Source organism: Orycteropus afer, unplaced genomic scaffold (assembly GCF_000298275.1).
Source record: "Orycteropus afer afer isolate SDZICR_OR568_19922 unplaced genomic scaffold, OryAfe1.0 scaffold00034, whole genome shotgun sequence".
NCBI lineage: Eukaryota > Metazoa > Chordata > Mammalia > Tubulidentata > Orycteropodidae > Orycteropus > Orycteropus afer.
Genome location: NW_006921621.1, coordinates 2,560,634 through 2,587,892, shown reverse-complemented (window position 1 = coordinate 2,587,892; position 27,259 = coordinate 2,560,634). Strand labels below are relative to the sequence as shown.

Below are 27,259 nucleotides of genomic sequence, written 5' to 3'. Positions count from 1 at the left end.
CAAATCCACCAGCCACTCCTCGGAAGGAAGATGGGGCAATCTACTTCCGTAGTGATACTGCCTTGGAAACCCAAGGAGGGGTCTCTATGAGTCGGGTCGGACTCGAAGGCACATAACAACATAACCCACTAGCCACTCCTCGGAAGGAAAGTTGGGCAATCTACTTCCATAGTGATACTGCCTCAGAAACTCAAGGAGGGGTCACTATGAGTGAGGTCTGACTCAATGACACATAACAACAACAACAACATACCATATTTGAACAGCTTTTGTTCATCAATATATTTACAGATATCCTAAAGTTGCCATGAGGTCAGCAATAACTTTGGTTAACAACTCCTCTGCACTTTTCATTTCTCTTCATGATACTGATCTAGTAAAAAGGTCAACATGAATTCCCCATATATTTAAAATAAACTTAAAAGTTGCCAAATCACACAAAAGTAATAGAGAAAAACAGAGCACCCAAGAACTCTAGTGCTAAATATTTTCCTCATTGTAGTATGTATTAACTAATACATGCTAATACATGCAAATATGAAATAAATAATTCTGCATGAAGACAGATTCAATGTCTGTAGTCTCAACATGTGTTATGTGCCTCTACATTTGTGGGTACTTGGGTTAACGTGCCTAAACAGGGATCTAATATTAACAAAACACCACTGGTCTGATAGGCAGAAACCTGAGTTTTCAATAGCTCTTACAATAGCTAACAATGTAATCTTGGACAAGACATTTAACCTCACTTAAGCCTATCTATGTTCAAGGAGCCCTGGTGGTATAGTGGTTAATCCATTTGACTACTAACCAAAAGGTGGGTGGTTCAAACTCCCTAGCTGCTCCTCAGAAGAAAGATGTGGCAGTCTATTTCCATAGAGATTTATAGTCTTGGAAACCCAATGGGAGTAGCCATGGAAACTCAACGGGGGTAGTTATGAGTTGGAACTGACTTGATGGCAGTGTGTTTGGTTATCTGGCTTGAGGTCTACGTTCAACCAATTTTGAAATCTGAGTGAAGATCCAAGGTATCAGATAACCTAACACAATCATCCCTGCATTCATTAAATAGGGTCATGTTCACATTCCAATCTTTAACTAGAAAATTTTTTATTAAGTTAAGACTAATGTGTCCTTGATTTATCATAGTATGGTCTTTCTGTCTCTCAATTGGTCTTGCTTGAATTTTTAAGAATTGAATACCCTGCACTCCCTATTATATATTCACCTGAAGTTTGTTTTGTTTTTAAATAAATGATACCACTTTGAAAGACTCAGAGGTTTATTAAAACAAGCAATTCATGATCTAAACGGATGACCTGACTATAGTTACAACCTAATTATAGGCATCACTCCAACTTCTGGAAATATACTCACATTCAAAACCAGTTAACACCTAGAATTATCTAGGGAAACACCTAAATTTACAAGGAAAGCAAAATATAACAACAAAATGCACCGATCTGTGGTATGAATACAGCTTGCAGAGTGTATTCTCATCTCTCTCTCCCTCTTCTAAATAATCACTCTGCATTCCTGAGACATGGTGAGAAAAGGATATTTTTCTCAACTCTTGTTAACGTATATATAACGCAACGCAAAAACTCAACCATTGCCGTGGAGTCGGATCTGACTCAGCGGCCCCTCCTTGGGTTCCCTAGGCGGTATCACTACCGAAGCAGATTGTCCAACTTCCCTTCTGAGGAGTGGCTGGTAGGTTTGAACTGCCAGCCTTCTGGTTAGCAGTCAAATGGCTTAGGCACTATACCACCAGAGCTCCCAACATACATATAGAAGGTCTGAATTGCTAGACTTGGAATCCAGCTATAAACTGTGTAACCTTAGCAAGAAAAATATCCCCCTAGAGAGTTTTCTCATTTACAAAAAAGGATAACAATGGTACAGCCCCCCCATAAAGTTGTTATGATGATTAAATTAGAAAAAGCACAATAAACATTAGCTGTCGTATTGTCAAATAGTAAAAATTGATGTGTATACAAACTAAATTTTACCAAGTTGCATATTCTGTTCAAGAACTGGTACTTAATATGTAAATGATAAGAGCACAGTCAGGTATATCTAAGATTAAAAGTTGATGAAGTATAAAAACAATGTAGTTTTTGATGATTCAGAAGACATTTCTTGATATAACAATGTGCAGAGACGTCATTGTCAACACAGGCCTTATGTTAAGCACCTAATTCTGTTTATTAACAATGGCAACAATAAGAGCTGATTTTATTAAGCATTCACAAAGATTCAGCCACTCTTCTAGGCACTGTACATACAGGTACTTATTTAATTCTCAAAACAAACTTATCATTTAGGGACTGTTACTACCTCCATTTTACAAATGAGGTAGGTAAATTTATGAGATTTTCCCTAGGTCATGAAGAAAGTAACTGGGAACAATTGAGAGTTGGCAATGGCTATGCACATAGGAGCTTGGTTAAACACTCCACTGCTCAACAAAACTTTGGCAGTTAAAACCCACCCAGAGCTACGTGGCAAAAAGACCTGGAGGAAACCCTGTGGGGCACTTCTACTCTACCATATGGGGCCGCTATCAGTCAGAATCAACAGTACCCAACAACAGCAGTTATCATGTTATTTAATTTCCCCTTTATTCTTTCTCAAAAAAGCAAAGTTCTAAAAGCATCCTCATTTTATGAGCTTTCTGAGTGATTACATTTAGAACACACAGGTTCAATTTGTTAAGGCTTTATTTTTCCTTCCACAGATTTAGCATTTCTGATTGCAGAACTTGAAAACTGGCTACAATAGCATCTTCTAATATTTTGTTTCACTGGGTTTATTTCCTCCAGAACAAGGCTATTCCAGAACAGGAAGACAGTGTCTACTACAGAGTTTAAACTCCTATAAGGCATGAAGGCATGAATTGCTTCTCCATAGAAGGGGACATTCAACAAATATCCATCACCCCTCTATTCATAGTACTTAGTACTTACAGAAACAACAACTTTATCCAATTAAATAAGAATAAAATACTGAATATAACTGGGATTTTTCCTTTTAGCAACTCTACTTATATATTTTTGTGCTTTCCCTGGCAACAATTTTCTTTTTCTTGGTGAATATATGAAATAAATGTCTGACTTTCTTAATGTGACTTAATTTTACATTTTTATTCCATTTCTCAAATTCTTTGTAAATGCATCCCCCCTTCTATGTGTCTTTGGCTCTAGATTCCTAGGGATCATAAATCAAGTATATATAATTTTTCTCTATACAAAATCAAAGAGTGATCCTGGATCATTTCTACCTGTTGCTGTTAACAATGAGCATTGCTAGAAAATCATTATAACAATGAAAATTAAAATGATTGAACATGAACCTTTTTTTTTTTTTTCATTTTTTGAAGAAAAGTATTCAACCCTTTGTAAAGGTAAGAATGGCATGGCATCTGGGGCTGGAATTTTTGTGCTCCAAAGATGAGGAACAGTTTTTCTTATACCTGAAACATATATTTATTCAGGATATTAGGGTATCAAATGCACAATATTTGGAGACTAGAATTTGTACCTGGTTGTGCTATTGATTCAGAAGCTCTGGTGGTGGAGCGCCTAAGACATTTGACTGTTAATCAGAAGGCTGGCAGTTCAAATCCACCAGCCACTCTGTGAAGGAAGACTGGGCAATCTATTTCCGTAAATATTTACCACCTCAGAAACCCGAAGAGAGTTGCTATGAGTCAGAATTGACTCAGTGGCAGTGAATTTTTATTTTTTTGTGCTAGTAATTAACTGTGTGACTTTGGACAAGTTCTTTTACTTTCTTAATTTTTTTATCTCTAAATAGGAATGGGAAGGAACGAATGGATAACTTCTATATTCCCTCCTGTTATAAAATTCTATGATTCTGTCGCTCTCTATCACAGCTGCAGAAACTTCACCACAGAGGAAATCAGCTAACCTGCTTACTGATTATGAATTGGTTCATTCAACAACTATGATGCCTTTGGTTCTTCAACACTGTGATAATGCTGCAATGCTCCCCCAGCAGTAAATCATTCCCTTTTAAATCAAGATGCACAATAAATCACCATGAGAAAATAAATGAAAGTTTTAATAATAATAACTAAAGAAACATTTACCTGGGTACCACCTGCACTTCCCCAAACAGTAAAGTTTTGGAACCTGGTGGGGCCAGTGTCATTATCCCATGGTGGCTGAAATTTAGGGTATACAAAGAGACCATACCTAGACAATAAAATAAAGAATGAAATTTAGCCACTTTCACTGTTGCCCATTTCTTCTCATTGGAAAATTCAAATGTAAAGGGAATGAATGGGGGAAGGTAGAATTGAGATCTGTGACCATCTCTTGACTGTCATTGCCCATTTCTCAGCCTTCCACTCTTTTACCCTCTGTGACCTGCTCCTGAGTCACAACAGATGTAGATTGTCATAATTCCTCTCTAGGTTCACCCCTTCCTCCTTAGGAGAGTGGACACTTCTGTGAGCAGATTAAGACATGATCCACTGCTACTCGATCACACCCCACCTCCTCCAGATTTACCTCCTTCCTAGGAGACTGAACATCAACCCCTGTAATCCCTTTACTATCTGTTCTTTTACCTGAACCACCCTCCCATTGCTGTTCTCTGGCGACCTTCTTCCTTTACATTCCAGGGCTGCTGAAAGCTCCTGGATAAAAGCTTCATGATCATACCAATGATTTCATTACAAAAATACTAGTGCCTCACCTGGCATTTCAACATTACTTAGCAACCTTTTATACTCCCTATTCCACTATTAATCATTTTCCATCATAGTAATATTATATACTACTATTATCATAACTATTTGATAATTATTAAATTCCTACTAGGTTCCAGAAGAGGAGCTCTGGTAGCTTAGTGTTTAAGGTATTTGACTGCTAACCAGAAGGCTTGAGATTCAAACCCACCAGCCACTCCGAGCCAGGAAGGCTGGGCAATCTACTTCTGTAGTGATACCGCCTCAGAAATCCAAGGAGCGGTCGCTATGAGTTGGATCCCACTCGACAGCAGTGAGTTTGGTTTTTAGGAGCTCTGGTAGCATAGTGCCTAAGGCATTTGACTGCTAACCAGAAGGCTGGCGGTTCAAACACACCAGCCACTCCTTGGAAGGAAGGTTGGGCAATCTATTTCCATAGTGATACTGCCTTGGAAACCCAAGGAGAGGTTGCTATAAGTCGGGTCGGACTCGATGGTACATAACAACAACAGGTTCCAGAAGGAGCCCTGGTGGCACAGTGATTAAGTGCTTGGCTGTTAACTGAAAGGTCAATGGTTTGAACCCACCAGCTACTACACACAAGAAAGATGTGGCAATATACTTCCATAAAGATATACAGCCTTGGAAACCCTACAGGCAGTTCTACTCTGTCCTACAGGGTTACTGTGAGTCGGAATCAAATCAAAGGCAATGGGTTAATGTTTTCTTCTTTGTTTGTTTACTAAGTTCCAGGACCTCTTCTAGGTACATTACATAAATCATCTTTAATCCTCAGACCAAACCTTCAATATTGTTTGATCCTCATTTTACAAGTATGTAATCTAATCCTTAAAGAAAAAAAAAAAAAAAAAGGACATTTCTTAGGACTAGAATCCAGATCTCAATCAGGGCTTGACTAAAACCTTTATTTTCCCCATGCTCCTTAAATCCCATACCCTACTTTGTTTCACCATTGCCTTACTCTTAGCTGACCCTACCCTCTACATATCAAAAAGGCCAACTTGATTAAAAGTACCTCTACCTACCTCCTAATTATCTAAATCTTCACCTCTCTTTATCTCCTCATCTTATAGTCTATAAGGGAACTCTGGTGGCATAGTGCCCAAGGCATATATTTGACTGCTAACCAGAAGAGTGGCAGTTCAAACCCACCAGCCATTCCTTGGAAGGAAGACTGGGCAAGCTACTTATTTACTTCTGAAGTGATGCCGCCTCAGAAACCCAGGAAGGGGTCGCCATGAGTTGGATCTGACTCCACAGCAGTGAGTGTGTATAAGATGTATAATTACATATTTACACTACTATATCATTATACTCTGTAACATTTGTAATAATTATAATTATATTATGTAACATACAGAGTCCAAGCAAAGAGCCTTTTCTCCACTTTGGCTCCTGAGTCCATGTGCTCCAGCCTCCCAGGGGCTCTATGTCTTTCAATTGTTCCCAATCTCTTGGAGATTTAACTACTCTATTGAATTCTCCTCTGCCCACAAAGGTGCACTGAGCCCTACTGCGATCTCAAGTGACTGCTCTCTCCTTTCCCTTCTCTTCATCACCAAAATTCTCAAACAAGAGAGGACACTGTCAAATCTCACACAAATGACACACATTGTACCCCCTGTGTGAGTGTCTCATCTAAATCATAAGCTCTAGATCCAAAATACAAATGAATTTCCCCCAAGTTACCTTGTACAAGAATGTGCCATGTTCTGGGTAAAGGAGAGAAGTGGAGCTTGCGATGTTTTGCTGGTCACAAGATGAAAAAAGTAGCCAATACCAGCAGCATATACTCTGTTCCCCTATGGAAATTAGAAGTTAAAAGATTAGTTATTCTATGTATGATAAGTTTGCTGGAGGGAATAAAAAGACTTTTATTTGGGCACATTCTGCTTTTTCAGTCACTTCCTGCCAAGATATGTTAATATTTTTATGGACTCATTTATTATTTTGTTATACCAACAGGGAATTTTAAAAAAAGGATTCCCATTCTCCTTCCTCTAATCCTCTAGGCCGCTCAACCATCTTGTAATTTGCCCATCACAATACCTGACGTTTTGTGGCTAAAGCCTCCTTGTAAGCTTGCAAGATGAGAAGGTTACTTGTGACATCTAGTCTAAGCCCCTCCTCTTTAGTATATCACAAGAATGTACAGCAGCTCTCCAAGGCAAAAGATGTGTCCCTGAAGGTTGTTGTTGTTGTGTTGCTGTGTGCCATCAAGTCGGCCCCGATTCACAGCGACCCCTCCTTGGGTTTCCGAGGCAGTATCACTACGGAAGTAGACTGCCCAACCTTCCTTCTGAGGAGTGATTGGTGGGTTTGAACCACCAGCCTTCTGGTTAGCAGTCAAGTGCCTTAGGCACTACGCTACCAGGCAAAAGATGTGTCCCTGAAGGTAGGGCTACATAAAGCGTTCTCTCGGATCATTTTGGAGCGGCCATCCCTTAGCCCTGGGGCACAGTGGCTGATTTCAAACACAACCCAAGAATCCTTAATAAGCTATTTTCTTGATTAGATAATTTAACCATGTTTTATAGGACTTACTATCCAAATTAAAGAGTTTTGGTGGTACAATAGTTAAAGCATTTGGCTGTTAACCAAAAAGGTTGGTGGTTCTAACCTACCAGCTGTTCCACAGGAGAAAGATGAGGTAGTCTTATTTTTGTAAAGATTTACAGGCTTGGACACCCTACAGAGTAGTTCTACTCTGCCCTATAGAGTTGCTATGTATTGGAATAGATTCCATGACGGTGAGTTTGGTTTTTTCCGGTCCTATCCAAATAATTTTATATATTTTATATGTTCACATAAAACCTAAATTCATCACTAGATCATAAAAGTTAGAGCTCTATTTCTGATAAACCTGAACACAATGTAATTATCTTATTCATTCAATGAAGCAGTAATATATTCATCACTATAGAATATACTCTAGAACAAAGTAAAAAAATGACTTCCCTAATAGGGTACACAAAAGTATTTTGCTTATCCTACTCAGCATTTACAAAAAATTTGAATTTGTCTCCAACACTTTAAAATAGAGAGACATTATATAAAAATCAAGACCTCGAGCTTTTTAAAAATACTGAGCTCAAACTTCTGTGAGGTAACCATGATCAGATGAAGCCAAGAAGGGCCAAATTTCTTGGATTGTGTATTACTTTGCCAGAGTCTGCACCCTCCCCACTTCACTCATTTATACCAGCCTAGCCCCTGGAGGCATTTTGAGTTTGCAACCTCATACTCCAGGAAGTAATGTAAATGACATGCTGGTAGTTGTATGGAAGTTTCTATTTATGCCTTCCTGATTTGCACCCAAGTCTTCTCAGTCAATGTATACTCTATGAAATGAAAGGGGGTAGTCTTCTCTCCATACTCTGGTAGAAAGAAGTCTGATGGACACTGGGTGTCTCTTCAGGCTGCTGTATTGGGGTAGCACTTTTAGAGGCAGGAATTAATAGACTGATCTGCCAAGCTACTTTCTGTGAATCTGTGTGCTTCTGTGTCCTCTCAGCCTGAGAATGCTGGCCCAAGGCCAAGATGCCTGTGTCTACCTGGGGAAGAGAAGTTAAGGAACAGGCTGTTCAGTCTGCCTCTGGCCAAAACATTGTATTATAGGGACAATGGGAGCCGCCAAGGTCCCCACAAAATCATCCCTAATCATCTAGAGGATCTGATAAAGACAGACTGCTATAAGACAAACTTTGTCTGGAGTGTTCTCCGTGTCCAAGGAGCACACACGATGGCACTGTGAGAGCTCATCCTGAGCCAAAAGATATTTTCATTAGGACACAGAAAAGAAAATAAGGAACAGATAGGATTGTGACACTGTGCAATCCTATAAGGCACAGAATACCTTCCTTTAAAAATAAATACTTCAGTGCCATAGTTGTCTCTGCACTGGGCTCAGTAGAGACTATGCTGGGAGCATCACACTAGAATAGTTTCTTAAATTTTAATGCATACCAAGGGTAGGTTTCCAGATTAAGTAAATAAAAATAGAAATGCTCAGTTAAGTTTAAATTTCAGATAAACCCCAAGTACTCCTTTTTTTTCCAGTGTGTCTCAAATATTACATTGCACTTACATTCACTTAAAAAAAAAATGATTTGTCATATCAGAAATTTAAACATAACAGCACCTGTATTTTACCTGGTGACTCTAATCTGGGAGAACACATACTTCTGGGCCTCACCACCAGATATTCTCATTTAGTATATATGGGGCTGTATAGGATAAGGGAGGACAGTATGCTGCTCTCTCAAGCACTACAGATGGTTTTGATGCAGGTGGTCTTTTGACTCCATATTGAGAACTACTCCTCTACAGGTGATTGGGACGATGATACCAAACTGTCTAGTCTCTCAGGGTCCTAAACCAAAACCAAACCAAATTCACTGCCGTGGAGTTGAATCCAACTCATAGTGACCCCTCCTTGGATTTCTGAGGTGGTATCACTATGGAAGTAGATTGCCCAACCTTCCTTCTGAGGAGTGGCTGGTGAGTTTGAACCATCAGGCTTCTGGTTAGCAGTCAAATGCATTAGGCACTACCCCACCAGAGCTCCCCAAAGAGTTCTAGGAGATGGTCAAAGGGAGACACACATCGAGAAGATCACATTTTCTGGCAATTCTACCTTGAGCTGCTTCAAGAACCCACTGCAAATGGAAGTGGTTATTGACAACTAAAGGAGATTAGAGAACAAGAAACTCAGAGTGAGAGGCTTAAGCCAGTAACCTGGTAACCAGATCCCAGCAAGAAGGTTGCCCAGCTCAGTAAGACTTTTATTTATGTACAATTTTTTATTTTCCTTAGACTTATTTAACTTTTTTAAGTTACAACCAAACAATAACAATGTCCATAGTTATGACTTACAGAAAACCCACTACAGTCCAGATATCAAATTCTATAGTCATTTATTTTCACAACAATGTAATTAGTTATGTGTTATTATTACAATTTCACAGACAAAACTTAGAAGACATTGAGTAACTTTCCCAGAGTCTAACAGCTAATAAATGGCACAACCAGCTCCACTGGTATTCAACCATGAAATTGTCAGAGATTGTAGTCTAGGAGAGCCTAAAGGTACACACAAGAAAAGGAATTCTGACAACAGTATATGATCCAACCCTGTCAAGGTAAAGGGTAGAGTAGGAGAGTCTACTACAGTGGATACAGCATTTTGATCAACAGTACCTTGAGCTACTGTAACCTGATGGCTAGGACTGGGATAGTGTGTGATAATGCTATATAAATACAGCTTTCTCCAAAATGGGAGTGTATTTTTCAGGTTAAATTTAAATAAGGAATTCCTCTCTTCACACCAAAAATTCAGAAAATATAACGGCCCTTCTTTTCTCATGTAGTGCCTAAGGCATTTGACTGCTAACCAGAAGGTTCAAACCCATCAGCCACTCCTCAGAAGGATGATTGGGCAATCTACTCCTGTAGAGATACCACCTTGAAAACCCAAGGAGGGGTCGCTATTAGTCTAATTGACTTGATGGCAATGAGTTTGGTTTTTTGGTTTTGGTCTTTTCTCATAGGGGTGTTTTGAGGATAACGCACAGAGCAATTTCTAAATTGTGCCCTCCCCCCAGTTTCCCAATTCAAGAGGAATAAACACTGCTAAAGGTAAGACGTCAGCAGAAACCCTGCGCTTTTCATGTCTGGTGGCCTCAGTCAGGCACCTCAGAATATTTGTGTGCCTCAAAATGTCATTCCATGCCTCCTCAAGTCATTGCCTCAAGTCCATTCCATGCTGCATCAAGTCACTCTGTGAGGGGTCTGGTGGACTCTGGATTTGTGTTCGGGGCAAATGCTCCCCTGTGCCTCCCTTCCCCTCTATGCCTCTGGATGTCTACCATGCTTGACGAAGGACACTGGGCTGTAATGAGTTAAGAGAAACTGCAGTGGTGCCTCCATTCCAGTAGCACCTAAGGCACTTGCCATACCTGTCATACCTTAGATATGCCTCTGCTCCTCACCATACAGGAAAAAAACATACTCTACTCAGAGTATAGAGAGAGACATATGGATAACAATGTAGGTCAATTCCAATCAATTCAATGGTAGTGAGTTTGTTTTCCTGTTTAGAAGCAGGAAGAAGACGTGGCGTTTTGAAAGGCACTGTGGTGGTTATGTTTGTGTGTCAACTTGGCTGGGACTGGTTGAGTGGCTGGGCAGCTGGTGGTAGTTATTCCCAATGATGAGACTGGCAATCAGCTCCATGGTGGGATCTACCACAAGCAGCAGAGTCGCTGCCTTGGGATGTGGTCTGCTTCCTGTATATAAGCAGAAGCCTTGGGAATGGTTTCTAGTTTATGGCACGCTTGGACCCTGCATGTAGCCTTGTCCTCGTTCAGCAGCCTGTCATGCTGTACTGACCTTGGGACTTACAATGAACTTAAATTAATGGCCTGCTGTGTGGTTTGGTAACGTTGGGACTGTGCCTTTTTACTTGTCAACCTTGGGCTTCTCAGCCTCAGCAGCCAGCAGCTGTCTGAGTGAAGAAAAGCCTCTAGCTCCAGTGGGCTGGGAGCAGGAGGCAGAGCTGAAACCCAAGCTTGAGTGGCTTTTACCCAGCCTCTAGAGCCTGGCACTTTGAATTTGCTCTTAAAGCCTCCAAACTGTAAGAGAGTAAACTCCTGTTTGTTAAGGCCATCCCATTTGTGGTATATTCTTGTCAGAGAGGTACTAGATAACCAGAACAGGTACATTCAAAGAAAAACATTCTGAAATTTCAACATTATCAACTTTAAGACATAAAGTTAAGTAGCCCTTGTGGCATAATTGTTAAAGTGCTCAGTTGCTAACCAAAAGGTCGGTGTTCCAACTCACCAGATGCTCTACGCAAATACAAATGCAACCACTGCCGTGAAGTTGATTCGACTCATAGTGACCCCTCCTTGGGTTTCCGAGGCAGTATCACTAAGGAAGTAGATTGCCAGACCTTCTTTCTGAGGAGTGGCTGGTGGGTTTGAACTTCCAGCCTTCTGGTTAGCAGTCAATGCCTTAGGCATTTGACTACACCAGATTATTTGCAATTGTTATCTACAATGCACTAGTCTACACCAGATTATCTGCAATTGTTATCTATCAATGTAGATATCAATGTAGATAGTGTGGGAGATAGGCATGTCAGGGCACAGGAAAGGGTTAGAAGTTTTGACCTGCTCAGTGACAGAGCTCTGACCTGAAAGGGGAATTTCTGACCTGCTCAGTGACAGAGCCCTTTCACACAGCCATCGCTAGCCCCGGGAGTTTTATCACCTCCTCAATAAGGAAGGACTGAGCATTATGGCTCTAATCATACTATTTTACTGTAGCGCTCATCTAGCTATTTATGCTTATGTTGAATAAACTCATTTTATCCTGTGGTTTCAGTCATTCTAGATAAATATGTTATTAATTTGAATTCTGAAATGAAAAGACAACTTTGGAAATTATTAAAGGTAGCTCTTTGAACCCGGGTAACTTAATGACAATCATAATAGCAGTACATCCTACAGAAAAACCCATCCTGTTGCCAGTGAGTTGATTCCAACTCAATGGTGACCCCAGTGTTTCAGGGTAGAACTTTGCTGCATATGGTTTTCATGACTATGATCCTTTCAGAAGCAGATCTCTAAGCCCTTATTCCAAGGAGCCTCTGGGTGAGTTTGAAACAAATTTTTGGTTAAAAGCCCAGTGTTTAACAATTTGTGCCACCCAGGGACTCCTATACTATAGAAGAAGATCCTAAAGAGCCTTATTCCTCTCTGGATATGTCACATGTTTCATTAGGAACACACACACACACACACAAATACAAAATAAAGAGTCAGCCAAGCAAAGTCAATATGGGAGAAAAATTCAAATAGGTTGTTTTAAAACTAGTACTACTCAACTTGGTGCCTTCTGTGAGAAGAGGAACAAATGCACCAATGTCCCAACCCTCCAGGCCTTCTGACTCCAGTGTAGTGTGAATCAGGGACAGAGCTTACCCAGAGACTAGAAGCCTGGCCAGAAGGCAGCAGCCAGGACCTTCATAAGGGGTTCCAGGCTGCCATAATAGCCTGGTGTTATTTACTTAGCTTCAGCTTATTATTCACCATGGTCAGCAAGGGATTTTTTTCACCTGAAGTTTTTGTAAATAAGCAGCCATCACTCATTTTTCACTCATTTACAGAATGTTTTCTTGGTGGACTAGCTGGCCCAATCTCCACTGAGCTTCAGTGTTTTGGATTCTGACCATTTCTTCATTTTCCTGAGGCAATTTAAAATCCTAATCACATGTCTCACTTACTACATAGCACTCAGCAAAAGTGACTTTTAGATATCATTGAATATTAAGTTGAATTACGGCATGACTTCAGGGATCCAGGGTTATCTCTAAGATTACTGTTATCTTGGGCTGGCACAGTCTAGAGCAGTGGTTATCAACCAGGGATGATTATTCCCCAGGGACTATTTGAAAATCATTGGAGACATTTCTGGTTGTCACAACTTAGGGGTGTTACTGGCATCTAGTGGGTAGAAGAGACCAGCAGTGCTGCTATGCAGAGAATAGCCCCTCACAACAAAGAACTGTTGTTGCTGTTAGATGCCATCAAGTCAATTTAGCTGGCCCAAAACAGCAATACTGCCATGGTTGAAAGACCCTAGTCTATAGTCTAGACTACAGGCAGGTGTTATCTAAATTACCCAGTATTCTTTCTCCAACTTTTGATGGAAAAACTAACCTAAATATGAAGACATGGTTAATTACAATAAGAATGCTTTAACAGTCTTTCCTTGAAGGGTATTTATCTCTTTTAAAACAATCAAATCTGGCATTAGGATTTCCCCAAATAGTATCTGTTATCTCAATTCTTTCCTTTGTGCTACAAAACAGAACACATGCTCATGATTCTTGGCTTTAGAAAGAATCAGTTTCTCAGAGCTGTAAAATACAAGCACCTAATGTATCTCTAGGAGCTCTGGTAGCATAGTGCCTAAGGCACTTGACTGCTAACTAGAAGGCTGGCAGTTCAAACCCACCAGCCACTCCTCGGAAGGAAGGTTGGGCAATCCTACTTCCGTAGTGATACTGCCTTGGAAACCCAAGGAGGGGTCGCTATGAGTCGGGGCCGACTCGACGGCAAACAACAACAACAACAACAATGTATCTCTACCTCTCTCATAGATACTCAAGGTATTACCATAGCTGTTGACTCTCAGTCATGAATACATAACTGAAATCTACCCCAGGCCAGTATATGCGCAGCTCCACCTTTCACATAACCTGCACTGAGTGGCTGTCTATACCACACCTATAAGCCACAGGAAAGGCTGTGGGCACATAAGAACTGAAGGCCATGGAATGGGTGGCTTCTTAAATACTTACCTTTTCTGCAAGGATATAACAATGAGCAAGATGCACTAGAGGCCAAAAACCATCATCTCACTTGGACACACACCTATACTGCACTACCAGTGAAATGCTAGTTCATTACCAAGACTTTACCAGACCGGGAAAATGGTTCAAGCATTTCAAGAATGTATTCCAGGGGCTACATCTTTATTCATTACCTCTGCCAGAGCAGGTGTTCAGAATGCAAGTATTTTCAGGAATGAACTGATTTGTTGAATCATCTGCCCTAGTGCCATTAGTATTTATGAAGCATCTGAGTGATCACGTATAAATGCTTTCCAAGTATTGACCTTCCTCCTAGTTGGGTAGCTGATAAGTTTCACTTTTCTTTTAAAGAAGCACTTGAACAGTCGGATCACATTACTTCTCAGCCTTTTTCACTCTCAGTTTCAATTGTGTATGCTACAAATGATTCATGAGGAAAAACCACATATTTATGCAGGCAGCAGTTAGCTTGCAGGAAAGGGTTTAAGGCAAGCAGGGAATTTTGTGTGGAAATCAATTCTTTGCGGAAGTCAATGTATTATGGACAGCCAAGCAAGAAAAATTCCAGAGAGAAATTAACTGCCCAAGTAAGCCAGATCCTTGAGGTATGCATCTATAGTCACTAGAAAAATGTGAGTTAACCCTTAAGGCAGTTCTTAAATATACATTACCTATTGAATAGGGGAGTTAGAGACCTAAAGCTGGGCCTTTAAACACAGTATCCCTTACAAAATTGATTCACTAAACCAGAACAAATTTCCCTCAAATTAAATAGATGTTTCCGAAGGGCTCTTCTTCAGGGTTTTTTCATAGAATATCCTAAACAGGAGTCTGGCTACAGGAAACGTCCAACACCTCCATAAACTGGATACTCTGGACCTCTGGAAGTGATCAACCACTCACTGTTCGACAGCAAAGACTTTCCAGCCTGACATGATGGAAATCATTGATGTCAGTTGTGCCTTCAGGAAAGCTGTAGTCTCTGACTAGGTAACAAGAAGCCTCCATAAAAGGAGTCAAGACTCAGATGTTAGAGTATTTGAGTGAAGACTGTCTGTGCAATAGAATGCTATAAGAAGCTACAAATGAACCTCCATGAACCTGTTTTCGGAAAGTATGGCAAAGGCCTATCTAAGACATGTACAAAAGAATATCACCACAAAGCCACTGGAAACTCAAACAGGATGTCACTTGTGAATCCCTCCATGGAAAAAAAAGCACAAAGCCCAGATTTTCCTTCTCAGTGTGACTGTCTTAGAGACTTAGCTGTACTCTGGTCAGGGAGGCAGGGACCATTTGTGGCTATGAAAACTAAAAAACAGTAACATACTTGAAATTTCCTTGTACCATGAAGGATTGAAGGTGAGTAAACCATAAAGGTGACCAGGAGGCAGACCAAGGTGAATTCCTTACACTGTGGCCCTGGGTTTTGTCCCTGCTAATGCATCTGAGTTGGTGTAATTCTGGAATAATATACAACAACAAATCATTCTTGAGACCAAGAGAACAACTCTTTCTCTTCCCATGCCTACTTGCCAGATCAAATTCATGTATATGGGGGAAAGGTTAGGCTTTTAGGGTTGGCTGCCCAGCCATTAGGATTAGGTCACCTTTTTCATTTCCAAATAAGGTCTGTAATTTAGTTAATAATATTGTACCAATGTCAATTGTCTGTTTTGATAATGTTCTATGTTTATGTAAGGTATTATTAATGGGAAATCTAGATGTAGGGTACATGGGAACGCTTACTTTTGCAAATTCTTATAAATATAATAGTATTTTTAAATAAAAAGTTTAAAATAACAGTAAATAGAAAAAATATCAGTCAATCACAGCAATCCATTGACTTTTAAAAAATAATTTTCCAAGCTGAGTGAAAACTGGAAAGCAAGGCAGGAAAAAGATAATGAAAAGTGAGCATACGTAAGGCTTGAGTATGTTCCCTTAATGGGCAGTCTAACTCTGAACCATTCATACAACAGAACACAAAAGCCACCACCCAGGAAAAAATTCCCCAGCATAAAGGAATTTCTCTCCCAAATACAAGAACACAGAACAATGCTGAAGGATGACAAAATTTCTACCACATCTTTTCTGTTCCATGCATTACACACATTCACACACACACGTCGTTATTATAGCCTCCTTATTTCTCTTTGGAATTAAGGTCTGTTATGGATGGAACTGTATCTCTCAAAAATTTATGCTTAAGTCCTCATACTGGAGTAGGGTGGATTCTAATCCAGTATGAATGGTGTCCTACAAAGAGACACAGACAGAAATAAGATAGTCATGTGAAGATACGTCTACACACCAAGGAACATCTAGGGCTACCAGAAGCTGAGGAAAGGCAAGAAATGATCTCCCTCCCAAACCTTTAGAGAGAAGATGGCCCTCTCAATGCCCTGCACTGGGAGCACCAGCCTCCAGAACTCTTAAACAATTTCTGATCCTATAAGTCACTCAATTTGTGGTGCTTTCTTACAGCAGCCCCAGGAAACTAATACAAGATGTACCTCAAAAATACATTATTCAAAGCACTTTGTGTTTCATCCACACAGAACACAATAAACACCAACTCACTGCTTGCTTGATGACTAACATGAACTTCATTACTTGTAAAGAGATCAAAGAAGCTCATAATTTTTAGGTTTTGCACACAGGCCCAGTTATAAACCATGCCATAGGCAATGGCACAATGCAGCCAATAGACTACAAAAGAGGCAGCATAACAGAAAGTTAGTATCACAGCTGCAAAACTGGAGTGGATGGTACAAGATTTAAGTGACAGATTAGTCCAACAAGATCTAAAAGGTGTCATAGGTTAAACAGCTTATATTTCAGTTATGAAAATTATTTTGGAACCTACTCTATACTTTCTTCTTTCTTCTCCACACTCTTTAGTTATAGAACTATCCCTACATTCATATATTCATTATATTCAGTGAAGTTTTATTGAGCAACTACTAGGTGCCAGACCATGTGTTAGTTAGGGTCTAAAAGCAATAATCTAATGACAAGAGAACTACAGAATTTTAAGTTCATCCAAGATGACTATGTCAGGAATATACCTTATGGCATCTTTGCTTTTTAAGATTGTAAAAAGGTCTTTTGCTACAGATTTTCCCAGTGCAATAAATCAGTTGATTTCTTGACTGCTACATCCATGGGTGTTAATTGTTGATCCAACTAAAATGAAATCCTTGACAACTTCAATATATTCTCTGTTTATTATGGATAATGAGAAAGCAAGACCAGAGGAGAATTGATACATTTGAATTATGGTGTTGGCAAAGAATATTGAATATAACACGGACTGCCAGAAGAATAAACAAATCTGTCATGGAGAAAGTACAGCCAGAATGTTCCTGATAAGTGATGATGGAGACTTCCTCTTGCTTACTTTGGATATGTTACCAGGAGAGACCAATACCTGAAGGACATCATGCTTACTGTTATGGACTGAACTGTGTCCCCCCAAAATATGTGTTGTAAATTCTAACCTCTATATACCTACAGTTATAATCTCATTTGGGTATGGGTTATCTTTGTTGTATTACTGAGACAGGGTTAGTGTAGCATGTGTTTCAAATCAATCACTTTTGTGATTTAAAAAGAGAGAGAGAGAGAGAGAACGAACAAGCAAAGGAGAGAAGGAGAGATGAGGGAACAAATGCCAAATCACATGAATATCACCCAGGAGCAGAAGCTCAGAGACAAAGATCTTGCCCCAGAGCTAAAAGAGAAAGAAAGCCTTCCCCTAGAGCCAGCACCCTGAATTTGGACTTCTAGCCCCCTAAACTGCGAGAAAACAAATTTCTGTTTGTTAAAGCCACCCACTTATGGTATTTCTGTTACAGCAGTACTAGACAACAAAGACAGTTGGTAAAGTAGAATATAAGTAAAAAAGATGAAGACCCTTAACAAGACTAATGGACACAGTAGCTCCAACAGTGGGCTAAAAATTATGCTTACATTTGAGAGGATGGCACAGGACTGAACAACACTTCATTCTGCTATAGAGAGGGTCATTATGAGTTGGAGCTGACTCAACACCACCTAACAATAACACACCTAATGAATCTACATTAACCTGAAACCTCATTCTCAGACCATATACATGCACTGTATTTTATTCAATTTTGTAAAGTGGGTATAAGAGGAACGAAGTAAATTATGACAACAGAAGGCATTTGATGGAGTGCAAGAAGTCCATTTTGGATTGAGTGTTCCCATTACTAACTGAGCACTGTTCTACAGGTCAATCTGCAAAAACTCAAATGACTCATCAGCTTTTCCAATGGCTCACCAGTAATCAGCACCTTGATTCTTCTGCCTGTCAGTCAGTGGTCATCATATCTGCCCAAAAGAAAATGAGCTACCCAGTGAAGCAAAGTCATACAGACATTATTCCTGGCATCCAATGCTAGATTTAGATCATTTCAGCCTCAAGCAGGAAGACAACCTGGGCAATCCTGAAGTTTACTTTCCTCTAGGCATTTTGATGTAGTCAAGATATGACACTATTGAATTTTATCTGTGACAGTGGAAAAGAATGAATGTTAAGAAATCCCTCTTCAGAACACAAATAGCACAAATAAGAAATGAATTGTGTGACACCACAACAGAACCAACAAAATTTAAAAGGATATATCAGGATACTATGAAGAACTATAATCCAAAAAATTCAAAAATCTAGAAAAACTGGACAGATTTCTAGAAATATACTACTTACCTAAACTAACAGAGGCTGAGGTGGAAAATTTAAGAAGACTCATAACAAAAGAAGAAATTGAACAGGTCATAAAAAATTACCAACAACAACAACAAAAAAAGCCCTGGCCCAGATGGTTTCACTTGCAAATTCTACCAAACATTCTGAGAAGAACTGACACCAATCATACCCAAACTATTCCAGAACACAGAAAAGGATGTAATCCTCTCAAATTGATTTTATGAAGCAAGCATAACCTTGATATCCAAACTAGGCAAAGACATCATGAAAAAGGAAAACTACACACTAATATCCCTCATAAATATAGATTCAAAAATCTTCAACAAAATACTAGCTAATAGACTCCAACACATATCAAAAAAGATAATACATTATGACCAAGTGGGATTCATACCAGATATTCAAGGGGTTCAACATTAGAAAAACAATCAATGTAATCCATCACAAAGGAAAAGAACCTCATGATCGTATCAATCGATGCAGAAAAGGCATTTGATATAATCCAACACCCATTCCTGATCAAAACTCTAAGAAAAATAGGAATAGAAGGGACATTCCTCAACGTAATAAAGGGCATGTATGAAAAACCAATAGCCAACATTATTCTCAATGGAGAGAAACTTAAACCATTCCCATTGCAAACAGGAACCAGACAAGGATGCCCTCTATCACCACTTTCATTCAACATCGTATTAGAAGTCCAACCCAGGGCAATAAGGCAAGAAAGGGAAATCAAAGGCATCCAAATTGGTAAGGAAGAAGTCAAACTATCCCTATTTGCTGATGATATGATCCTATGCATACAAAACCCAAAAGGTTCAGCCAAAATACTACTGGAACTAATTGAGAGATTTAGCATAGTGGCAGGATACAAGATCAACATCCAAAAATCAGTTGGAGTTCTCTACACCAGCAAAGAGATTACTGAAAAGGAAATAAGGAAATAAATACCATTTATAATAGTTACCAGAAAGATAAAATACTAGGAAATAAATCTTACCAGGGACACAAAATATCATACAAAGAAAACTACAAATCACTACTCCAGGAAACCATAACAGATCTATATAAATGGAAGAACATACCATGCTCATGGATAGGCAGACTGAACACTGTGAAAATGTCAATACTACCCAAGACAATCTATACATTCAATGCGATCCCAATCTAGATTCCATTAGCATTTTTTAAGGAGATAGATAAAACAATCACTAATTTTATATGGGAAAGAAAGAGATCTTGAATAAGTAAAGTACTATTGAAGAAGAACAAAGTAGGAGGTTTCATACTCCCAGATCTCAAAACCTACTAAACAGCCACAGTAGTCAAAACTGCCTGGTATTGGCATGACAACAGACACATAGACCAATGGAACAGAACAGACAACCCAGAAATAGATCAACTGACCTATGGCCAGCTGATTCTTGACAAAGGGTTGAAATCCATTAAATGGGGAAGAGGTGGCCTCTTTAACAAATGGTGCCAGCAAAACTGGATATCCACTTGCAGAAAAACAAAACAAGATTCCTATCTCACATCATACACAAAAACTAACTCCAGATGGATCAATGACTTACATGTAAAACCTGAAACTATAAAGTTCCTCAAGGAAAAACAGGGGCAAATTTAGAGGCCCTAATTTATGGCATAAATAGACTGTCACGCATAACCCAAAATGCGCAAACAGCAAAAGATAAACTAGATGATGCGACCTTCTGAAAATTAAATTTTTATATGCTTTAAAAGATTTCTCCAAAAGAGTCAAAAGAGAACCTACAGATTGAGAAAAAATATTCAGTAGGAACTTATCTGACATGGGACTTACCTCTAAAATTTATAGAAAACTCCAACACCTCAACACAAAAAGATCAACAATCCAATTAAAAAATGGGCAGAAGACATGAATAGACACTTCAGCAAAGAGAATATTCAGGCGGCTAGAAAATACATGAATAAATACTCATGATCATTAGCCATCAGAGAGATGCAAATCAAAACAACAATGAGATACCATCTCACCCTAGCATTAATGGCAAAGACAGAAAATAACAAATCCTGGTGAGGAAGTGGAGAGATTGAGACTCTCATACACTGCTAGTGGGATTGTCAAATGATACAACCACTGTGGAAAGCAGTATGGTGATTCCTCACAAAGCTGGAATTAGAAATACCATTTGACCCAGCAATCCCATTATTAGGTATATATTCTAAAGAAGTGACAGCCAAGACAAGAACAGATATATGCACATCCATGTTCATTGCAGCACTATTTACAATAGCCAAAAGATGGAAACAACCTAGATGCCCATCAACAGAAGAATGGACAACTCAAGTATGGTACATACCCATAATGGAATACTATGTAACCATAAAGAATAAAGTAGAATCTACAAAACACCACATAACATGGATGAACTTGGAGGACATTATGCTGAGCTAAATAAGTCAATCATAGAAGGGCAAATATAGTATTAGTTTATTATTGTGAAAAGTCAAGGAAAGTTTTATATATGGAAGGAAATTTTCTTTGTTGGTACCAGGGGTGGGAGGGGAGGGAACACTATTAGATAGGTAGAGACAAGTATTGATTTGGGTGAAAAGAAGGGCAATGTACCAAATGTGAGTGATCAACACAGTGGCATGGAGGAATAGGAAATCACATAGAGGTATGTGGGAGGTACATGTGCAAAAAGATGAACCCTTTTGCACATATAGTACTGCATTGTCAGTGATGGCAAACATGGATATATGGGTGGATATATGGGTGGGCAGGCTGAACTTTTAGGTATGTCTGTGTAGGAGGGATTGTGCCCAAGACCATGTATAGGGTTGGCAGACAATGTTTCTACAGTTGTATTGGTATGTTCTATAAGAATTCCTAGGTATATAGTAGAGTTGACAAGGGACAAAGTTGTAGTTACTTCTTGGCCAAAGCCAGCTACCCAGAGGGAGTGAGTAGTTGGACCTGTGGGCTTGGGACTGAAGTCACAGGGGATACCAAGCTCAATCAGCATAACATACTACCCAAAACATTGTTCCACATCCTATTTTGGTGAGCAGTGACTGGGATCTTAAAAGTTTGCAAGTGGCCATCTAGATGTAATTATGGGTCTCTCCTCACCCAGAGCAAAGAAGAATGAAGAAAACCAGAGATTCATGGAAACAATTAGTCCTGGCAACTGGTACACCATGCAATCCTCAGCCTATATGACTATGAGACCAGAAAAACTAGATAGTGCCCAGCTACCACTGTCAACTACTCAGAGGGGGATCTATGTAGGAGATCCTGGATAGAGTGGGAGAACAATGTGGAACAAAACTCAAAATCATTTGAAAAAAAAAAAAAGAAAGAAAGAAAGAGAACAGGTGCAGTGCAGCAAATCACATAGTGTGGATTTTCTAATCATAAGTCTTTGTAAACTCTGTGGTGGAATTTGCTATGAGCAACTGAGCAGCTCCTGATTGTTAAAGTTATCCACCTGGGGTACTTCTGTTGAGAGTGACACAAAGCAATCTTCTGGGAAGTTCAGTCTCTCTCAGGTGTATAGAATTCTGATGTTGGGATTGGTTAGTTTGGGTCACTCTGCTAGGGCTCAAAAGGAGCCCTCCTAGAGACAGAAGGAGTCTTTCTAACTGCTGGCTGACAAAGACATGCTGCTGAGAGAAATGTGCTCCTGAGAGACACACACTTGCTGAGAGAGAGACATGAGGGACATGCATTGCTGAGAAAGAGACGTGAGAGACATGCACTGCTGGGAAAGAGACACTGAGAGACACGCACGCTGGGAGAGAGACTGTTGGCTGAGAGACACCGGGCTGAGAGGGACTGAAAGTGTTCTGGAACTTGAAATGTAGCCTGCTACTTCCCTAATAAACCCCATAATCTGTAAGTTCTGCATGGCCACTGCAGCAAATTATCGAACCCAGCAGAGAGGTGGTGGGTGCTGTGGGAGGAATGGTTGGTATCAGGGTTGATAAAAGGGCTGGAGAGGGATGGTATGTCTGGCCTTGAAGGGATAGGCCTTGGGCTATTGATGGTGATTCTGTCTTCCTCTTGTGGGGATAGAGAAGGTCAGAAGATGCAGCCTCCTTGTCCCTTTGGCACCAGGTTTGCTGGTCTGATAAAGCCTGATAGAACCACTGAGACCATGGCCCCAAGGTGCCCTTCAAGTCTGGAATTGAACCCACTCCTGTGGCTTCCAGCCAAACAAAAGACAGGCATATGAGGTGAACATTTACACTAGGTAGATACACTCCTTGGAGAGAACAATCATGGGAGAAGAGAAGGGCCGTGTATGCAGAGGGAGACAGCTCAGGGTCAGGAGGGCATGGAGAGGTGGACACAGAGAAGAGGTAACTATGTGGAGGAAGTGGGAGGGGAGCTCTTGCACTGTGGTGAATTGTCATGAGACAAAGTGTATGTGAACTGCTGTATGGAAAGTGAATTTTCTCTGTAAACTTTCACCCAAATCATAATAAAAAAATAATTAAAAAAAAAGTCAAGGAAAGGTTCATATATGGACCTTTGTTGGTTACCAGGGGTGGGGGGGAGGAGAAGGAGGGAACACTGAAAAAAAAATAATTTAAAAAAAAGTCAAGGAAAGGTTCATATATGGACCTTTGTTGGTTACCAGGGGTGGGGGGGAGGAGAAGGAGGGAACACTGAAAAAAAAAGAACGCATTAACTCATATCACTTTAGTTTTGTGTATTTCACTGTATATATATTATATTTCAATGAAATGTATTTAAAAAAAAAAAAAAGCAAGAAAGAAATCCCTCTGTGGTAGTTAAGGTTATGTGTCAACCTGGGCCTGGTTTTTTGTGGCTGGGCAGTTAGATATAGTATTCCCCATGATAAGACTGGTAATCAACTTCAGCTGTGAGCAGCTGAAAGCTGCCTTAAGAATATAGTCTGTTTCCAGCATATAAGAAGCTTTGAGAAAGTTCTCTAATTTTTTGACACATTTAGATCCTGCATTTAGCTGAGTCTTCATATCTGTGGCCTGCCATGTTGTCTGCTGATCTTGGGACTGTTTCTGGACTTGAACTAGTGGCCTGCTATGTTGCTTGATAATTTGGGGACTGTGCCATTTTACTTGCCAACCTTGGGTTAGTCAGCCTCAGCAGCCAGCAAGTGTCTGAGTTAAGAGACTAAGCTCCAATGGGCCGAGAGCAAGAGGCAGAGCTGAAGCCCAAGGTCAAGGGGCCTTCACCCAGCCCCTAGAGCTGGCACTTTTAAATCAGACTTCTAGCCTCCTAAACTGTAAGAGAATAAACCCGTTTGTTAAAATCATCCATTTGTGGTATGTCTGTTATAGTAGCACTAGAGAACCAAAATACCCTTCACCCTTTATATTCCAGAAGATAGCTTATTACAAGGAATCACCCTTCCCCATATGATGTAGATAAGGCACATGGATACCCACTTTTTGACCGATTAAAAGGCTAGACATAACCTCCAAGTTCCCATTTTTTGCTTCATAAATTACTAGGTGAATTGCTTGTCTCCACTGATCAATGGGAACAAAATTCTTAACCAAACTTTGGTTAAGCTTCTCCTTTGCTAATGTACCTGAACATTGGCCCCATCCATCCTGAGCCAGTATACAGCTCCTCCCCTTAAGAGCTCCTCCAGGAGAAAAGGTTTGTTTGCTCTAGTGTAAAACATTCTCTGATCTCCTATCTGATTTCACCCTTTCATCTCACTTCCCCACACCCAGTTCTTTCCAGCTTTATTCACTCTTCTATTTAAAAAAAAAAAAAAAACTTTTTTTTTCTCAACCCTTGAGACACTTGCTATTCTTATTTATAGTCAGAACATTCTTCCAATTGCAATAGTCCACCTCCCCTCAACTCATCTATTGTAATCATTCCTTTCTCCTTCTGTAATAATCTTGCTTAATAAAGCCTCTCCTTACTAAGTCCAGATTTGGTTTTTATTCGACAATAATGATACCAAAGAAGGCATGCCAAAACATGGTTTTTAGGTGCAAAAGCTTGCTGGCATAGCTATGCAACAAGCCCTTTAGTTGTAGGCAAGTTAAACATAGTTTCAATTGTTCTGAGTCTAGAGTTGGGTTTTCTGAAATCTGTGCAGTTCTGCCTCCTTCCCTCACCAGCATATTAGCTGCCCCCATTAGGCACCTAAAACAGTGTGTAAGTGCTGTACTTGGAATAAATGTAATTAAGAGTCTGGAGGAGGGTTGAGAAGATAACCACAACTTTTATTAGAGGTTATTCAGTGAAGGTAATTGAAAACAGATGATCAGAGGGAGACAAAGAAGTCAGTTCTCTCCATTCCTCAGAAACAGGGCATAATTGTCATGAAAAGAAGATGCTCAGAGCAACATCCTAGAAGAATGAGAGCCTTACCCCTTTCGTAGATGATCCATGGGATAAAATAATTGGGAAAGGAGAAATGAAATAGTACTTCCCACCACTCTGAAGCATTCTGCACTCACAGATCTAAGTTTGAATTTTACCCAAAAAAATCAATCTGCTCAAGTGTATAGACAGAAATTTACATAGAGAAATAACGTTCAACTGTACTAGTGGAATAAAAATTCAAAACTATCAAAATGTACTTCACCATCCTAGAGACTGCCATGATCTCAGACACATTCTGATTTTGATAACCCTCAATTTTAGGCACTCTAAATAGGCAATGATATGGTCAAATTCAAATAGTAAAATAGTATAGATTTAATCAGTAATTGATGTTGGAATCAATAAACACAAAAAGTTAGCACCCCCAGTGGATAGTTCAGGATGGTATTTTAGTTTACATTACTCTAAGCAATCAGAAAATATCAACTTACTTTGTTGGTTCCATATAGATTTTGCTTCAGAGAAAGCTCACAGGAATTCTAAGAAAAAGGGTGAGTGCATTTATCCTAAAGCACTTGTTTAACATAAAATCGCTGGTAGCATAGTGGCTAAGGCACTTGACTGCTAACCAGAAGGCTGGCGGTTCAAACCCACCAGCCACTCCTCGGAAGGAAGGTTGGCCAATCCTACTTCCGTAGTGATACTGCCTCGGAAACCCAAGGAGGGGTCGCTATGAGTCAGGGCTGACTCGATGGCACATAATAACAACAACAACAACAAACATAAAATCATAAATTAGTTTCTCAACACTTATGTGCAGCAAGTAAACATTTCCTACCATGCCACTCAGGCCACCACTCCAACTAACTTTTGTATTGAACTGTGTTGTTGTTGTTGTTACATGCCATGGAGTTGAACCCGACTCATAGCGACCCCTCCTTGGGTTTCCGAGGCAGTATCACTACAGAAGTAGATTGCCCCATCTTCCTTGCAAGGAGTGGCTGGTGGGTACGCCCTCTCATTTCTGACTTTCCTAACAACGCTGAAGATCTTACCTCCACAATATTGGTGGGATTGCGAATATAGATACCAGATGGTGTCAACATTTCAGGAATGGAGAGTCCTTCAGCCCCAGAAACACTGATGATCATATTGTTTCTTATTATATTTCCTTGTTCTGACCTGTCTGATTTTAAAAAAGATAAATCAAACCCAGGGATTCATAACTATAAGTAAAATCTATACAACACTCTTGATTCTAATTATACTCATCCAAACCAAACAAAATGCACTGTCATTGAGTCAGATCCAACTCACAGTGACCCCTCCTTGGGTTTCCCAGGTGGTATCACTATGGAAGTAGATTGCCCAAGCTTCCTTCCAAAGAGTAGCTGGTGGGTTTGAACCACCAGCCTTCAATTATACACATAATGGTTCGGATATACAATTGACCCTTAAGCATCATGGGAGTTAGGAGTGCCAACCCCTCACATAGTCAAAAATCTACATATAGTTTTTGATTCCCCACAAACTTAAATGTTAATAGCATACAGTTACTGAAGGGCTTACTGATAACAAACAGTCTCAATCATAAACCTGACTGCATTTGAACAAAACAGTAGAGTTAGCCTATCCTTTCCTGCCTTAAATCCTGGTGCTTGTTTCTCTTCCTTAGTAATAAATGTCCTTTGTGGCATTTTTTTTTTTTTTTCTCCAGAATAGGGCACTTTCATCTCATTAAAACCTGTTCAGGCAGACACCCTTTCTCTTTAATGATTTTCTTTATGGTGTCTGGGAACTCATCTGCTGCATTTTGGTTAGCAGAGGCTTGATTCTCCTGTTATCTTGAAATTTTTTTAGCCAAGACTTTTTTTTAACATTCATTGAAATTATTATTTGCTGACATTAAATTATCCAGCTTTAGATCCTTCACCTTCATTTTCCTTTAAGTTGTCATATAACAGCCATGCTTTTTCTCGAATCATATTAGAGTCTATAGGTACACCTTTCTTACAGCAATCCTGCAACCACATAAAAGCTGCATTTTCAATACAAGATAAAAAAGGTATTTCACAG

General features: G+C 39.7%; 1 protein-coding gene across 1 annotated transcript in view; it reads right to left on the bottom strand.

Moving 5' to 3' along the window:
• The window catches only part of PKHD1 (PKHD1 ciliary IPT domain containing fibrocystin/polyductin), a 774,619-nt gene that overhangs the window by 426,903 nt on the left and 320,457 nt on the right, over positions 1-27,259 (bottom strand). The window contains exons 42-44 of the mRNA XM_007936280.1: positions 26,239-26,369; positions 6,428-6,540; positions 4,115-4,220 (exon numbers count right to left, since the gene is read on the bottom strand). Coding sequence (XP_007934471.1) covers positions 4,115-4,220; positions 6,428-6,540; positions 26,239-26,369 — 350 coding nt within the window. The remainder of the gene's footprint in view (positions 1-4,114; positions 4,221-6,427; positions 6,541-26,238; positions 26,370-27,259) is intronic.